At 35.6% G+C, this 17,093-nt stretch overlaps 2 protein-coding genes across 2 annotated transcripts; one reads left to right on the forward strand and one right to left on the reverse strand.

Moving 5' to 3' along the window:
* Positions 1-2,756: 2,756 nt before the first annotated feature.
* On the forward strand, positions 2,757-5,207 carry LOC306855618 (hatching enzyme 1.2-like; the record flags this gene model as incomplete). The annotated part of the gene is made up of 6 exons (XM_079394387.1): positions 2,757-2,825; positions 2,913-3,032; positions 3,452-3,471; positions 4,574-4,752; positions 4,880-4,961; positions 5,057-5,207. The coding sequence occupies 6 exons, from the start codon at positions 2,757-2,759 to the stop codon at positions 5,205-5,207; spliced, it is 621 nt and encodes a 206-aa protein (XP_079250513.1).
* On the reverse strand, positions 4,808-13,987 carry LOC306856294 (potassium channel subfamily K member 4-like). The gene is made up of 6 exons (XM_079395472.1): positions 13,299-13,987; positions 10,795-10,909; positions 10,486-10,646; positions 10,116-10,302; positions 8,139-8,281; positions 4,808-7,815 (listed from the first exon to the last, which is right to left on the reverse strand). The coding sequence occupies exons 1-6, from the start codon at positions 13,647-13,649 to the stop codon at positions 7,195-7,197; spliced, it is 1,578 nt and encodes a 525-aa protein (XP_079251598.1). The 5' UTR covers positions 13,650-13,987; the 3' UTR covers positions 4,808-7,194.
* Positions 13,988-17,093: the final 3,106 nt, after the last annotated feature.

Consider the following 17,093-nt stretch of genomic DNA (forward strand, 5'->3'; position numbering starts at 1 on the left):
GTGATTTTGAGGCAGATAACATGTTTAGAATGTCATGAAACTCAACACACATATGAGTATTAATGATAGTTAGACACTGGAAAAAGCTCATATACGGGCGTGGAAGAGGCACTCTATAGCGCCACCTTTTGTCAAAAATGAGGGGGTTAGTTTTAGCTACAGACCCCAAACTCGGTACATAAATTGTTCTAATTAATCCGGACAACTTTCTAATTTACAGTCATTAGCTACGACCAACAGGAAGTCGGCTATATTTATTTTAATGTGGGTTTTTTTTAAAAACGGGCTGTAAACAAATTAATACTCCTCCAAGCAGAAACACGGAAATCACACCAAACATTTTTTATCATGATGCCAAAATACTGAAGATGCTAAATTGCGGACGGATTTAGGATATCTTGAACGATGATTTAATGGCAATTTATTAAAGTTACAGTAAAAAAGATCATTTCTTTTTTTTTTTTATCTTTTAAGAGCAGCTTCCAAACACTTCATAAAAAATTACATACACAGAACAATACAGTCTGAGGATATGTGATTAATTTTATGAATTTACAATACACTATGCAGAGGAGAAAATTTGAAAACTATCAGAGAGTTAGACTTAGACTGCTTCTGAGTGAGAGATCCCTGTCAGCCTGCAGCTGAGTGAGGGGTGGGGGTGGGGTGGGGTGTGAGTGACTGTGTGAGTGACTGTGTGGATTGAGCCAGTGGGTGAGAGAGAGAAAGAGAGAGAGAGGGTCTGTTTTTTTAAATCTTTAAAAAATGCTTATAAATCATTAAAGATTTTGATAACACTTTATAATAAGGTCTCAATTCTTAACATTAGGAAATGCATTAATTAACGTGAACTAACAATGAAAAATATATTTTTACAGCATGTTAATTCTTCCATGATAGTATGAACTAACAAAGAACAATTTTTTTAAAGCATTTATTAATCTTTTTAATGTTAGAAAATTAGTCATGTTCAAAAGATAAACTTTAAAATGTAATAATATATAAACACATTTTGGAATTAATATTGATCAACATTAAATGGTATATAATTATTAATGATTATATATATATAATGATAGCTACAGACACCAAACTCGGTACATAAATTGTTCTTATTAATCCGGACAACTTTCTAATTTACAGTCATTAGCTACGACCAACAGGAAATCGGCTATTTTTTTTTTTTATGTGTTTTTTTTTTTTTTAAACGGGCTGTAAACAAATTCATACTCCTCCCAAGCAGAAACCAACAATTCACACCAAACATTTTTTCACATGCTTCCAAGATACTGAAGATACTACATTGCGGACGGATTTAGGATATCTTGAACGGTGATTTAATGGCAATTTATTAAAGTCACAGTAAAAAATAACACTTTTCTTTTTTTTTATCTTTTAAGAGCAGCTTCAAAACACTTCATAAAAAATTACATACACAGAACAATACAGTCTGAGGATATGTTATTAATTCCATGAATTTACAATACACTATACAGAGGAGAACATTTTCAAACTTATCAGAGTTCTCCTGTCTCTGTGCTTCTAATGTGTGCGGTAGGTGACTGGGTGGGTGACTGACTGTGTGAGTTCAGTGAGTGTGGAGGGAGAGAGAGAGAGAGAGAGAGAGAGAGAGAGGGTCTGTTTAAACTTCTCAATAAAATCCTTAAAAAATGCTTATAAAGCATTAAAGGTTTTGATAACACTTTATAATTAAGTCTCATTTGTTAACAGTAGGGAATGCATTAATTAACATGAACTAACAATGAAAAATGTATTTTTTACAACATGTTAATTCTTCATTGATAGTATGAACTTACAATGAACTAACAATGAACAAAATATTTTTAATATTAGAAAAATAGTCATGTTCAAAAAATAAAACTTTAAAATGTAATAATATATTAACACATTTTGGAATTGATTTTGATAAACATTAAATGGTATATATTTATTAATGATGTAAATTAACAACAGTTAAATAATGTTGTTTTTTAACATTGGTTAATTCACAAATAACATTAAATATTAACAATATATTTTTTACTTTATTAATTTGTGTTAGAAAAAATTATTCATGTTAGTTAATGGAAAAATAAATCATTAAAAAAAGCTTATAAATCATTAAAACCTTTGGTAACTATAATAATTTCTCATTTGTTAGCATTAGTAAATGCATTAACTAACATCAACTACCAATGAAAAATATATTTTCACAGAATTTAAAGTTTTATATGTTGTTCTGTGTGTGTGTGTGTTTCACTGAGTTGATGGTTTGGATTAACCCTTTAATTGCCGTATCCCTTAAAACCAAACTGCCAGAGGGTTACTGTGATGCTTGTGCTCGCTGGGCACCGTTTTATCGATGCCACCGGGGTGGCGTATGCTGACGGCTTGGGCCCGTCATCGCTGCTCGCAGCTATATTTATTATTATTTTTTAAATCTGATTGACTCCAAACAGATAGTGTAAATAAAATGAACTCTTACAACTTATTTAGACTGTTAGAGCGATATGGGCATTTCGTTGTCATGTCTAATGTTGCTGTTTTAGTCTAATTCTAAAACAAACAAAAATTCAATCTTATTTATAGTGGTGAGGCTGACGTAACCTTATGCTGGAAGCTTTTCGGATCTTTTCAAGTGGTCTGTGTTGATTTTAACCTTAACCCTATGCTGGACACTCCCAGATATCTTCTATATAAGAAAGGCTTCTGCTCAGCTCTCAGGTAGACATGTTTTTTAGATCCACTGAGGGAAAATGGACTGCGTATTGCTTTTCTCCATCTCAGCTGTGCTGCTAAATCTCTCTCAAGCTCTTCCTGCTAAGGTAAGAGCTGCAGCTCTCAGAGTTGAGCATCCTTCATTCTTTCGTTCACACTCACTCGCTCACTCTGTATATCTGCTCTTTCCACAGGTGCTGCCCATTGATCAAGGTGAGTTTCTGTTCAGCCCTGATGTGTTCTTCAGATCAGGTAGACCAGTGGTGCTTAACTCCGATAAGAGAGATTCTTGCAGCTCTGATGATCAGAATCAGGTGTGTTAAATAAGGGCGGCATATGCTAGTTATGGGAAGACCTCTCTTAATTGTTCTTTATTCATGTAATTTCATTAATTTGAGTGGCATTCCCTAAACACATCCACCTACCCAATCTTGATCATATTCCAAATGACTAAATCACTTTAATGCAGCCAAAGATAATGTATGAGAAAAATAAATGATTACAATATCTTCAGAATCTTTTGTTCAATAACGTGACAGACACAATGAACAAATTGTTCTTGAATGACCTGTCAATAATTTATGTTATACTTTGGGTCCCCAGTTCCAGGATTAGGAACCACTGATTTAGACCAATAAAATACACAAATATATAGAAAATACGGTTTAAGATTGCCATTCTTTTGTTCAGATATCCAGTCTGAGAAGCATGATGATATGGATATTTTCTCAAGAATTCTGGAGGCAAACAAAGGTAATAGTTATTTACTACTTGACTATGACCATGTTAGACATTTTTATGCTTTTTACTTATTATATAAATATACTAAACATTTAAAGTATATGTATATAAAGTATGTACTTTTTTAATTATAAAGTTACAAAATAACCACTGTATTAGATATATTGATATTTTTAAATGTTTAGTATATTTATATAATAAGTAAAAAGCATAAAAATGTCTAACATGGTCATAGTCAAGTAGTAAATAACTATTACCTTTGTTTGCCTCCAGAATTCTTGAGAAAATATCCATATCACTACTGCAAATGGCCAAAATCCCCATCTGGACAGGTTTGAAGTGCCATACACCATTGCTTCTGACTTCTGTGAGTAACAAGAAATCCACTTTTCTGTATATCTGCATCAAAACTCAATAACATATTTTTTTTGTGTGTGTGTTTTTGATAGATGAGGATGAGAAGGCAGTGATTGAAAATGCAATGAAGAGCATCGCTGCAAAAACCTGCGTCCTTTTACAAGTCAAATGGACTACATCAGCATAGAGAATCTGTTAGGGCGAGCTTGACCACACCTGAATAATGAGTTAAGAAATCAATACTTTTATTCAGCAAGGATGCATTAATTTGATTAAAACTGACAGTAAAGACATTTATAATATTATACAGATTTATAATATTATCAAAGAATTCTGAAAATGCATCACCGTTTTCTCAAAAGTATTAAGCAGCACTATTGTTTTCAACATTAATAATAATAATAAATGTTTCTTGAGCATCAAATCAGCATATTAGAATGATTTCTCAATGATCCTGTGACACTAAAGACTGGAGTAATGCTGCTGAATATTCAGCTTTGCCGTCAGAGAACAAAATGACATTTTAAAATATATTAAAATAGAAAACAGTTATTTTAAATTGTAATAATATATCACAGCATTGCTGATATTATTGTATGTTTGATGAAATAAATTCAAGGGTTTTCTTTCAAAACATTGAAAAAATTTAACTTTTGGCCTAAGTGTAGTCCTACATTTGAGTTTACACATCAGTATACTGTAATTTGCAGGTGATTTTGTGAATTTCAGTTCTTTGAACATATATCTTTCTTTACAGCTGCTCATCTACTGTAGGGAGATCTGGAGATAAACAGCACTTGTCTCTGTCTGTGGACGGCTGTGTTTCTCACGGGATCATTGAGCATGAGCTCATCCATTCTCTGGGGTTCCACCACGAACACACCAGGAGCGACAGAGACCAGTACATCCGGATCAACTGGCAGAATATTCCACAAGGTCAGAGGATGTGTTCGTGTGAACGTGGACAAATCTCAAATTCTAGAAGTGTTTTAAAAAAACAATCTTTTTATTTTATTGTAATGAAAACCTCAGTACCAGTGAACACTCGTTTGCCCTTGCACAGCAGCTGCATACAACTTTCAGAAGAAGGGCACAAATAATCTGAATACCCCTTATGACTACAATTCCATCATGCATTATGGAAGGTAAAACTTTACCCATATTACTTTTGAAATCATGCTTCAGTACAGATATATAAAGTACATCTTCAAGGCAATTCACTCTCATTCTCCATCTGTAGGGCTGCCTTCGCCATACAGTATGGCAAGGAAACCATCACTCCAATTCCTAACCTTTCAGTGCAGATTGGACAGAGAAAGGAAATGTCTAACATTGACATTCAGAGGATCAACAAGCTCTATGAGTGTGGTGAGCACATTACACACATATAGTCTTATTTATTTTAAATGGCATTTTGGACAGTAATGACTTTATGAAAGTACTACAGTTCTGATGTAATCAAAGTAAATTGACTTTTTTTAACATAAAGCTCTTTAAAGTGAACACTGAAGATGAAACCCCAGTGAAATACAGACTGTGACAAAATAAAAGGATTACGGTACTATGTAACCGAAGTACATCTTTTCCTTCCTCCTTTGTCTGTAACTTGACCATATAAATGTAATGGACTGACTACAGTGCTGAATTGCAATAAACCTTGTTACGGGTGAGTCCTGATGTGGTTTCATGTTAGTTCCTAGCAGGGTTGAACTTCTCGAGTTACTCTTGAGTTAAGGGAAAACACACACGCCGCACTCACTGAATGCAGATTTCCTGTTCGAGATGTATCTACACAATATGAATGTCTGTTTCTGCATCAAAGTAAAAAATAAAAACACCAAACTATGAGAAATAAAGTCGCAATTATGAAAAATAGACTTTCATTTGTGAGATGTAAAGTCACAATTATGAGAAATTAGCAATTAAAAGACAATGAGATTTAAAATCAAAAGTATGTGATACATGGCAAAATAAAGGGACAATTATTTAATATTAAAAGTTGCAGTTATCAGAAATAAAGTTGCACTTATGAGAAATAAAGTTGAGATTAAAAGTCAGAATTATGAGAAATGCGGATTTATGAAAATTAGTCATAATATGAGATATAAATTGCCAATTTTTTGATGTTGCAGTTATGAAATTTTCAGATAGTCAATTATGAGAAATAGCCTGTACTTGCAATTGTGAGACATATCGCTATTATGAGAAATAATGAAAAAATTACAGTTGTAAGATGTTAAATCGCAATTATGAGATATATAGTTGCAATAACAAAATAACTGTGAGATTAAAATTCACAATGAGAAAGTCATATTTTGAGATATAAAGTGTCATTTGTAATTTCAATTGAGAAAAAGTCGCAATCATGAGAAATAGTTATTGCAAGACATAAGGTAGCAACTGTGAGATTCAGATTCACAGTTATAAGAAAAAAGCTGCAATTATGAAAAATAGTTACATTGTCAGACATAAAGTGTCAATTGTAAGATATAAAGCTGCAATTACAACAAATTATGAGAACAAGTCACAATTGTGAGAAATAAATTTGCAGCTCTGAAAAATTAAGTTGCAATTATAAGAAATAACATTCCAATTACAAGACAAAGTAGCAACAGGATATATGACACTTGTGAGATAGGAAGTCGTGATTACAGGAAATAATGTCACAATTACAAGAAAAGTGGCAACTGTAGAGGATTAAAAGTCACAATTATGAGAAATATTCATATTGTGAGATATGAAGTGTCGTTTGCTATATATATATTTGCAAGAATGAGAAATCATGAGCGAAAGTAACAATTACTAAAAGTGAAATTACAATTGTGATACGTAAAATCGTAGTCATGAGAAATGAAGACGCCATTACCGGTACCTCTTTTTTACTTGAAGCAGAAACAGGCTTCGATCACATAATGTTATTTACCAGTAATACAAAAGATTACAGTTTGATGAACTCAAGCAGTAATCATCAATTGAGTTGGATTAGTAACAGTATCAAGGTGACATTCCTTTATTATTTGCGAAAGTCACACAGAATAAAACATTCACTGAAGGTCTGTGCATCCCTAAACAAGTGACCCAGTCATGTACAGTGAACGTCCAGTAGATGGCACTAAGTGTCTGGCCGATTACCCAATAAAAATTCTCACTCATGCTGAGGAGTCTAAGATTTGACCACACCTGATTCTTCTCCTGCCACCCCCTCTCAATATAGGCACATGGATAGTTTCTTATTTCGTCCCAGTAAAATCTGAGAATAACGCCAGGTGCCTTCCCAGTGGAGCACAGCATATCCTAAAGCTAGCAAAGTTGCAAAACTATATTCCAAAGAGGCTTTTCTTAGGAGCTACAATAAACACCCCATGAACACCTTCACACTCACAGCTTTGGCGTAGGTGGATCTTTCTGCCTAATGTCCCCATTTGGCGGTTTATTCTCTGGTTCGTTTGGACTGGTTTTGGGGGTCTTGGGTTTCTGTTGATCCCTTCTCAAGTGTCTCCTTTGACGTCTCCTTTTGGGCCTTTCTGTAGAAGCTGGGTTCGATTCTGGTACATCCAGCAGGGGGTTCAGGTGAATCTTCCCACTCAATGCATCTGAAGACTCGTCGATGTATGCAAGATTTTCCCCAAAGTAATCCAAGGGCTGAGAGATGGAATCTTTGGGCATGGTGTGGAGTTTTTCCTCTTTCTCTAAATCTTTGCCCTTGTTGCTACCCCCTCCCTCTGGGACGCGCTCTGTCTGGGTCACCTCCGATTCAGACTCAGAGCTGCTTTCCGACTCATCCGATGAACCTGAGTAGGAGTCTGATTCAGATTCATTCTCCTCTTTTCCTTCCTCTCCGGATCTACCCGGACTGCCATTGTGTCTGTGGCGCCTGTGACGCCGCTTTCGCCTGGTGCGCTTGAAAGGATCTTCAAATTTTCCAGACATGCGAAAATCCACAGACATGTTCTGGATGTTCTGAGTAAAGTCTGAGGCATGTGCTCTCAACCCCTCCATCTGAGAGCAGAAAGTAGGGCAGGAGAAATGGAAAGGCTTGAGAGTTATGGAGAGATTTGTATGTCATCATGAACAGAATGACTGAAATTTGATACAGATTTTAGGTTAATAGAAGTTGTGGTGGTGAATTACGGGTATGAAGAAAAATGGAAGGAAGGTTATCATGAAGATAGAAGGGGCAGGAATTAAGAGAAAAGTTAAAAATCCCATTTGAGTTGCAGTGCTGAGTCTGACCAGACACTGATCTTATTCATAAACTCCATAAGACATTTGATTATAAAAAAAAAATTATATTAGACATCATGATTTAATCATTGGCCTACCTCAGCTCGGGTTTTTTTGGTTAGAACCAGGATCCAGTTCCCAATCATGGAAAGAATGGACACAAAGTAGGCCAATCCAAACAAAACCCAGAACCACACCAGAGGCTTGTACCAATGATCTTGACCTGCATCACCGCCATCACCTAATGGACAACAAGAAATGCACTAAACACATAATGATTCATTTATTCAAATTAAAGATAAAGTTCAGTCAAAAATGAAAGTTCTGTCATCATTTGCTCTCCCTCATGTGGTTCCAAAATTGTTTGACTTTAGTTCCTCTTGTTGAACACAAAAGATATTCAAGGTTACATTTGTTTTTGTCCATATGATGAAAGTCAAAAACCCAAAGTTTTCAAGCTCCAAAAAGGGCATATATGTAGCATTAAATTAATTCAGTTTAAGCCTTTATTCGCTGTGAAATGAAATGCAAACATTCATGCATAGAAAGAGAAAAATGGTGAGACAAACCTCAAAAGTTTGGACAAGAACCAATAAGGTTTGACAGCATTTGATGTTTGAGGTTTGACTCGGCATATTGGTTGTAGTCTGTATATGTGTGTTGATCAAGGTTTTGATTTGATTTGCGAGTGAATAAAAGTTTATTTTGATCTATTCATCATACAAAATGATAATCTGGATACAGATATCTTGGAATATACCAGTCAAATTGTATGGGTTAAAGGGATGGTTCACCCAAAAATGAAAATTTTGTCAGTTACCCTAATGTCATTCCAAACTGGTAAGACCTTCGTTCATATTTGGAACACAAATTAAGATATTTTTGATGAAATCTGAGAGCTTTCTGACCCTTTATAGACAGCAACGCAACTGACATGTTCAAGTCCCAGAAAGGTAGCAAGGACATCGTTAAAATAGTGAATCTGTGGTTCAACCGTAATTTGATGAAGCTATGAGAATACTTTTTGTGTGCAAAGAAAACAAAAATAATGATTTTATTCAACAATTTCTTTTCTTCCATGTCAGTCTTTGCTGCACATTCTCGAGAGTACCATGACACATGCGTTTGGTGCTGCTGATGCAGGAGTCAGTGCTCTGGCGTAGAACGTCAGTCTAGTGTCGAAGACTGACTAGAAAGAGAAACAAATTGTTGAATAAAGTTGCTGTTTTTGTTTACTTTGCACACAAAAAGTATTCTTGTAGCTTCATAAATTAAGATTGAACCACTGATGTCACATGGACTATTTTAACAATGTCCTTACTACCTTTCTAGGCCTTGAACATGTCAGTTGCATTGCTGTCTATGCAGGGTCAGAAAGCTCTCGAATTTCATCAAAAATATCTTCATTTGTGTTCCGAAGATGACATGGAATGGAATGACATGAGGGTGAGTAATTAATGACAGTATTTTCATTTTTGGGTGAACTTACCCTTTAATTGAATGCTACCTTTGTGTGCTTTTTTGAGTTTTTTTGCCGAATGTTTTTGGATCCATTTACATTCATAATATGTACAACAGCTGAAATATTCTTCAGAATTCTTGTTTTGTGTTCAGCATAGGTCATACATGTTTGGAACAACATGAGGGTGAGTGGATGAAGACAGATTTTTGGGTGAACTATTCCTTTAAGTGTGTTTCTTGGTGAGGTGTTTAGCATTGCAAGTCGCTTTGTAGTTTCAGTTTTGGCATTTGAATACCAAACCAAAATGTCCAGTTAAATAATGCAAGCAATGGTGGATTTGAACATAGATTAAATAATCAGCCCATTAAACACCCACCACAAGATGACTGCAGTGGTTTGTTTTTTTAATGTTATTTTTCATGGCAGAACGAGCCAAGATTAAATGACGTCTTCGCTGAGGTTTAACATCTTCTTGAGCAAGAAGACAAGAGACAAGACAGATGCTTACAGGTTTAAATCTCAGTGTCAATCAATTTGATCTCGAAATAAAATGCAAGCTATTTATCAAACTGTTGCAAGTGATGAAACATTTCAAGATTTCACTCAGTGGTACCTGCAACATAGTCTCCAAAGCCCACTGTTGTGAGGGTGATGACCACAAAGTAGGCGGATTCTAGCAGAGACCAATTTTCAACCTTCTGGAAGACTAAAATTGGCACAAAGACGAAGAGAACACAACCCAGCAGTATGGACAGCACAGCGGTGATGACACGCACGATGGTTGGGCTCACCTTCCACTTCTGAATGGAGAAGATAAAGAAAACTGAAGAAAAATGTCAAGAGAATCTTGAAATGAAACTGTGTGACTAAGGTTTACAGCACCTTGATGTATAAGAGCCACGAAAGACAGTTTATAGAAAAACTACAATGATATTGATTAATGATTGTCTTGTGAGGTTATTTTTGTCTTCATCATCATTTACCCATAAAAGAGCTTCAACTTTAGCAATGGCGTTCCTCAGTGACGTCCCCAGATGATCTCCTGCGGCAGCCAACAGAAATCCGAACAAGGGAATGCCCACCAGTGTATAGCAGATACAGAAGAACTGACCCCACAATGTCTTTGGAGAGATGTTCCCATAACCTGGACCACAGACAAACACTTGCAGTGATCAGATGGCAGATATTTTTAGACATCTCACAGTGCCAATGATCCCCAGAATGCAGAGGCCAGGCCAGGCTCTGGCTTTAACATGCAGGTGTGTTCAGCCAGTAATATGGGAGTCCCATACCGATGGTGGTGACAATGGTGCCACAGAAGAAGAAAGCGCTGGCCAGGTCCCAACTGGTACTGAATGTGGCATTGCTGTTGGGGTCAACTCCAACACTGATAGCCTCTGCCACCTTCTGTATAGAGACAATGGAGTATAGGGAAAAAAGATTAGATATTAAACACAGGCTTACTTAACATGATAACTGATACTGAAGTCAATGCTGCAAGGCAGTAAAAAGAAAGTTTTCTTAAAGGTGCAGTATGTAATTTAGCTAGTGGTTGAAATGGGTATGGTGGTTCAAATTCAAAATATCGGAGAGGGTTGTTTCTCCTGCCCCTTCCTTCTCAGACTCGATGCTCATCCAGGTTGCCAGATTGAAGACACGCAACAGGAACTAGCGCAATTGACCCTTCGCAAACCCCCCCCCCAGCTACGTCTGACAGACCATGGCGCTCTCACACTACACATCATGTTTTCACACAGTGAAAAATACATTGTGGGGCAAAGAGGACACTAACAACACACAGACAGACAAGACAGAGCAGGTTACTTGTGCTATGAAACAAGTCTTAATTTTCAAATTTGGTCATTTTTTATGAAATTCAAACAATAAATATCATTTTGTGGCTCTTTAATGTGTTGTGACAGATCGCTGTAGCACCACAGTTTAAGCGGCACGTGAACCGATCATCTCTTCCTTTACTAGTTATAGCCAGGCTTGCCAGGTCTAGGTAACAAAGCCAGCCCAAATGGTACTCAAAACTACACCATTTGGGTTGCGGGAGAAATTTACTATTAAAATCACTTTCCGGGGAGCTTCGCTTCAACCGACTGGATAACCAAAAAACAAAAACCCTCGGCAACAGTATGAAAGTAGCCCAATTTCATGAGAAATTTGGTAGCACTGGTTATAGCACAAAATACATCAGAAGGAAGGCCTTTCTTGTTTCAACTGCGGAAAGATGTCAATACACTCCATTTTCAAGGTCAAGTCCAACGACGTTAATCTACTCTCCTGTTTGGTTTATTTGTCAGAAAGAAATTGCAGATTTGGCTTTACGATTGGTCAGATCGCCTATCAATCAAACTCCTGGCAAAGGGTCAATTGACAATGGTAGGCGAAAACACTGTAAGTTGATTTTGAATGTTTTATCTGCATTTTAATATGCCTCTGATCATAGTACTTTTTAGATGTACTAGAGGCTTTTTAGGTCTGGTAGAATCTGCTATCTCTGACCCAATTCGTTTTCTGGTCTCCATTACTGTAATACGTGTTTTCCGCCAACTGGCAACCCGGGGTGTCAAAATACTGTGGCAGTGGGCGGAATCATACAGACCAAAACAAAACCAGACATTCCGACACAGAATGCACATTTCAAAGTAGAATAGCTGGCTGTAGTATTGTTTTTCAGAGAACGTGTGTGAACTTATCATGTTTCCTAAATATCTGCAAACATATTGTGGTATTTTTATGCTTTAGTGCAGTCAAAAACATGACATACAGCACCTTTACAGCTAATAGTTTACTCTAGAACTGATCAATAACAATCTAATGAAAACAATCAATAAAGGAATTTCGAATTAATCAGTGGCTGGCTGCATAAAATACATAATACTAGTCTAACAAGTTAGTCATCTAATTTTTTTTCTTTAATATAGGCCATACTATTTTTCAAGTCAGTTACATAAAATCATAGATTGGTCTAATTTGAATCCAAATGGGTCCCTGCTCAGTAGAAATCGCATTGCAGGGAGTCGGTATAAATCGCGGCCCGGGGGCACATAGATCGGACTGCAAGGACACTTTAGTGTCTGTGATTAAAGGGGCAGGGGCTCTTATAGGGTGGTTGTGTACACACTGCCGACACACATTTATGTTCAAACAATGTGTAAGAGGAAATTTAACAAAATAGGTGCCCTTTAACATAGAGGCTAAGTTTATGCAACTGTTCCGTGCACCATGCAAGGACAATTCCACGAGTGATGCCATTTTACTGTAATCATTTCATCTCGGTTGCCCTGTTCATTTGTTTTTAATGTGCTTGAGCGCATAACTTAAACATTTGATGGTTATATTTTTATCTGTAAATTCATGCGTGCATTTCCATTGTCTATTCTGCATATCCTGAAAAGAGAGCCTTCACATTCTTTATAGAACAGACTAAGCACAATAATGTTGTCTGATATAAAAATTGCAATAATGTTGGCTATTTATTGTTGGACATTAAATTTTGGTTTTAAATTGACAGTATGTTTGACAATAAATCACAATGTATTGATTTAAACTGCTGTGGACATATAGATGTTTAATCTTTTAGAATATACCGTTATATATTTTAAAGCTTTTAGTGCATATATAATATAACATTACATGCATTCATAACATATTGGTTTTACTAGACCTCATAGAATTTGTACCATTACAAAGAACCCTTATCAGGATGTGGAAAAGCATGCTTTTTTTCCAATGTATACAAAAAAAAAAAAAAAATCTAAATAATTGAACTTGCAACAATACTTACATCTATCAGATATGATAGATTGTCAGGGTTTACACATGTGTAGTTGCCCAAGAACTCCTGACGGGTGACTTGCAGCTCATCATAATGGAATTCCTCATTTGGAGCCTCCAGGGCATTGAACACCAGGGCCCCCATCATTAAGTACAGGAGCACCCCAATGAGGATGAATATAAGGGTGGAGCCATGCATGGTTGAATGTCTGCTGGAGCCTGTCCGTTTCTTGTCCTTTCCGCTGCTGGTGTTGGTCCTCTTGGGGACAAGACTGCAAAACCAGCCGAATCCATTAAAGAGAGTTGCAAGCACTTCATGGTGAAAGCTTAAGTGTGACCACAAAACAACTTTACAGAACATTTTGGTCTAACCCATTAAAGCTTCACTATCAGTGTTTGTCTACTACTTTCAGAATTTCAACCTAGGACAACGGCCTTCAGCCACAAACCTCTCCTTTTCCTCCTTGCGTTTCCGGCGTATCCAGCTCCGTCTATGACAGTTGCTAGAGTCTTTGGATCCGTATCCACATGCAAACCCCTCGTCCTTGTGATCTGAATGAGGGGACACTGAGGTGGTTTAGATAGAAATATAAATGAAAACCCGTACAAAAAAACAACAACTTATGAATACATAAATATTAGGGGTGTAACAAATTACTTACGGTTTATATTACAGTTTTAGAGTCACGGTTTTGGTATGTTTCGTTATGTGCTATGTTTAGGGGGAAAAATACTGTCAAATAAAAATACAGAAAATAAGAACAAATAATGTAACTATAAGCAACAGCACAAATAAATACAATAGAGCAAAGTTACAAATAAAATAAACGCTTTTCAGGTTTTTAGGTAGGTCTAACAGTTTTTAACAGAAATTGAATAAAGTAATCAAATGTAAAATGACATTGCATTTACATTGCATTACATATATTCTTATTAAAGTTACAAAATGTATTCAATTAAAAGCAATTAATAATCCTTGTTTTTTGTTTGATTAACCTAAAAAATGTGCTGTCACGTTAAGAAAATGCACGGATCCAGTTCACTGATACTGTATGTTTAAAAACTATGTCTGCTAGGATACTTATCAATTCGTGCATTTTGACATTTTTGTCCATTCAAGCACAAGACTTGAAAGAGAACTCAATATTTGCATGCGTACTGAGTTTTTTTTTTTTTTATACAGAGAACCATTACACCCCTAGTAAATATATGCAGGGGTTAGACAAAATAATGTGAACACCTCGAAAACATAGGCAATATTTCTTTGTCCAAGTTTTGTGATTATTACACCATTTTTTCACATATTGGTGTTTGTGATTGAAGTTTTAGCAGTTGTAGCTCTTTCATGGATGTTGTTTTTGTGAAGCTTTCTATAGTCTATTTTTGAGGAAACATGGCCTTCAAGGTGAATATTAAGGTTTGCTGTCACTTTGTTGCAGTAGTTCTGTTTAGTTTGGGTACAATCCTTCTCCGAGATCGCATGGTCCCTATCATTCACTTTCAGTTTTTAACCACTATTCTTATTCACTGATAAAGTCTTGCCATGCTTTTGTTCTTAAAACACCAAACAAATGGGCTGTTAAGGTTACAGATGCTCCTGCTAAATGGGCTCCAATGATTAGCCCTTTTTGGAAGTCTGACAACTCCCCCATTTTACCCACGGCTTGTACTAAACACTGCTGAACACTTATACTACACTGTTATACAAACTAGAGAGTATAGAAAATGAAAATATATAAAAGACAATCACAAGGTTTTTTTTCACTATACCCTATCATATGATATTAACCTCTATAATAATGGGTGTTCACATTCCTTTGTCCAATACCGGTTTATTTTTGACAACTAGAAAGTTCAAAAGAACAGCATTTATTTAAATCAGTAATCTTTTGTAACATTATAAATGTCATTTTTGATCAGTTTAATTGATCCTTGCTGAATAAAAGTATTAATTTATTAAAAAATAATAATACCTGACCCAAAATGCAGTGTACATGTTGTTGTTTTTAGCATACTAATGTTGTGTTTAATATTTTATAAACCACACATGAATTATAGAAGTCTATTGTAAGTCCTTTTGATGATTTAAAGGACTTTGACGACACACTGTCAAGACATAAAACACATAAAGCCCTGGTACCCAATGTGAAACTGCTCTGAATGCTTTCCTAAGTTTAAACAAATGTATTTTTGGCATTCGGTGGACAGTTCTACTGACAGGAATCACACTGAGGGCCAGGTGGCCCCCGTCATGTCACGAAGGTTGCACCTTCACAGTCACATTGTGAAACAAAACTCATCTGTCTTCTGTTATTTACTGAGTAGCAACATCAGACTTTTACCAACTGTTAGGCAAACAAAACCTAATAAACAGGACATAGAGGTGAATTTGGGAAATGAGGACACAATTATTCGCTCTCAGAATGACTCTGAATTTGATTCTTGTCAATACAGAAGATGAGCTCAACTCTATGCGAATCAAATTACAGAAAGTGAGAGTAAGAAGCACTTTAGAGTCAGCAAAGGCCGTGTCAGATGTGAATAAATTATGTGAAGGAAAGGTATCATTAATAAGAATTACAGCTGAGCAGTTATTGATTATTACAAAGAGTTGAGGTTGACCAGGTTTTTATTGGGCACGGAGAACTGTGTAAGAACTTAGACCAGTATAGTCTACATATTGTTGTAATACTGTGTGTGTGTGTGTGTGTGTGGGTGTGTATATATATATATATATATATATATATATATATATATATATATACACACACACACACAAACTCTGTTTTATAATTGTTTTTGATGTTTTAATTATTTTTACTTACATATAATCACACTAATGTTCATAAAATTATCAAATAATAATTATTAAAAAAAAAATATATATATATATATATATATATATATATATATATATATATATTAGATAATAAATACGAATAGTTCATAATTAGCAAATTGTGTGCATTTATAACATTTAAAAACCCTTGTGACAGCCTTCTCTGACCTGGGACCTATGAACATATAAATGAAATGTTCAGTTCATTAAAATTTGGTGATATTGAGATATCAATTTTAATTTGGAGGACAGAATTTACAAAAAATATTGTCATTTATGATGGTTTTGAAAACTAACATACAAAACCACTGCTAGAGAAAGCACATTTCATTTATTCCTTGTGACAACGTCACATGTTGTGCGACCAAATTATTTAGCAGTTCTTATATTTTTATTTTATAGTATGAAGAGATATTTGTAATGATATCTGGTATGAGTTATATTGAGGACAGTATTTGTGTATTTACGAGTGTGTGACTAACTCCTCATGTGCGTGTGAGATCTGAGACGCTTCAGATGCCAGGAGACTGAAATGTCTGTGGCAGTTATTGGGTTTAGAGTTTGATTCGGAGGGCTGGAGGATCTGCTGACTGCATAGCTGCAAGCTCACTATAAAAAGTGGTTTGGTGAACCAGCAAATACAAAGACATTCAGGCAATTAGATCTACTAATTAATCAAGCTAAAGACAATCTCCCCAAAATACACATTGGCCCATGCGAGTATAATATTTCACGGCGTGAATGTCCGACTTCCAGTGCATTTATACTGTTTATAACAAATTTATAACAAGTATTCACACCTTCTTTTACTTGTAGGTATAAGCATGCAAAAATGCTTATTTGATTTGACTCAGCACACTAAACTTATAACGTAAAATCTGAATTTCCATGCACAGTAACTCAAAATATATCCAAAATACAGCATTAGTAAATCACTTGGTACGAAACTTCCAAACAGACATCACA

Source organism: Barbus barbus (assembly GCF_936440315.1).
Source record: "Barbus barbus genome assembly, chromosome: 36".
Lineage (NCBI taxonomy): Eukaryota > Metazoa > Chordata > Actinopteri > Cypriniformes > Cyprinidae > Barbus > Barbus barbus.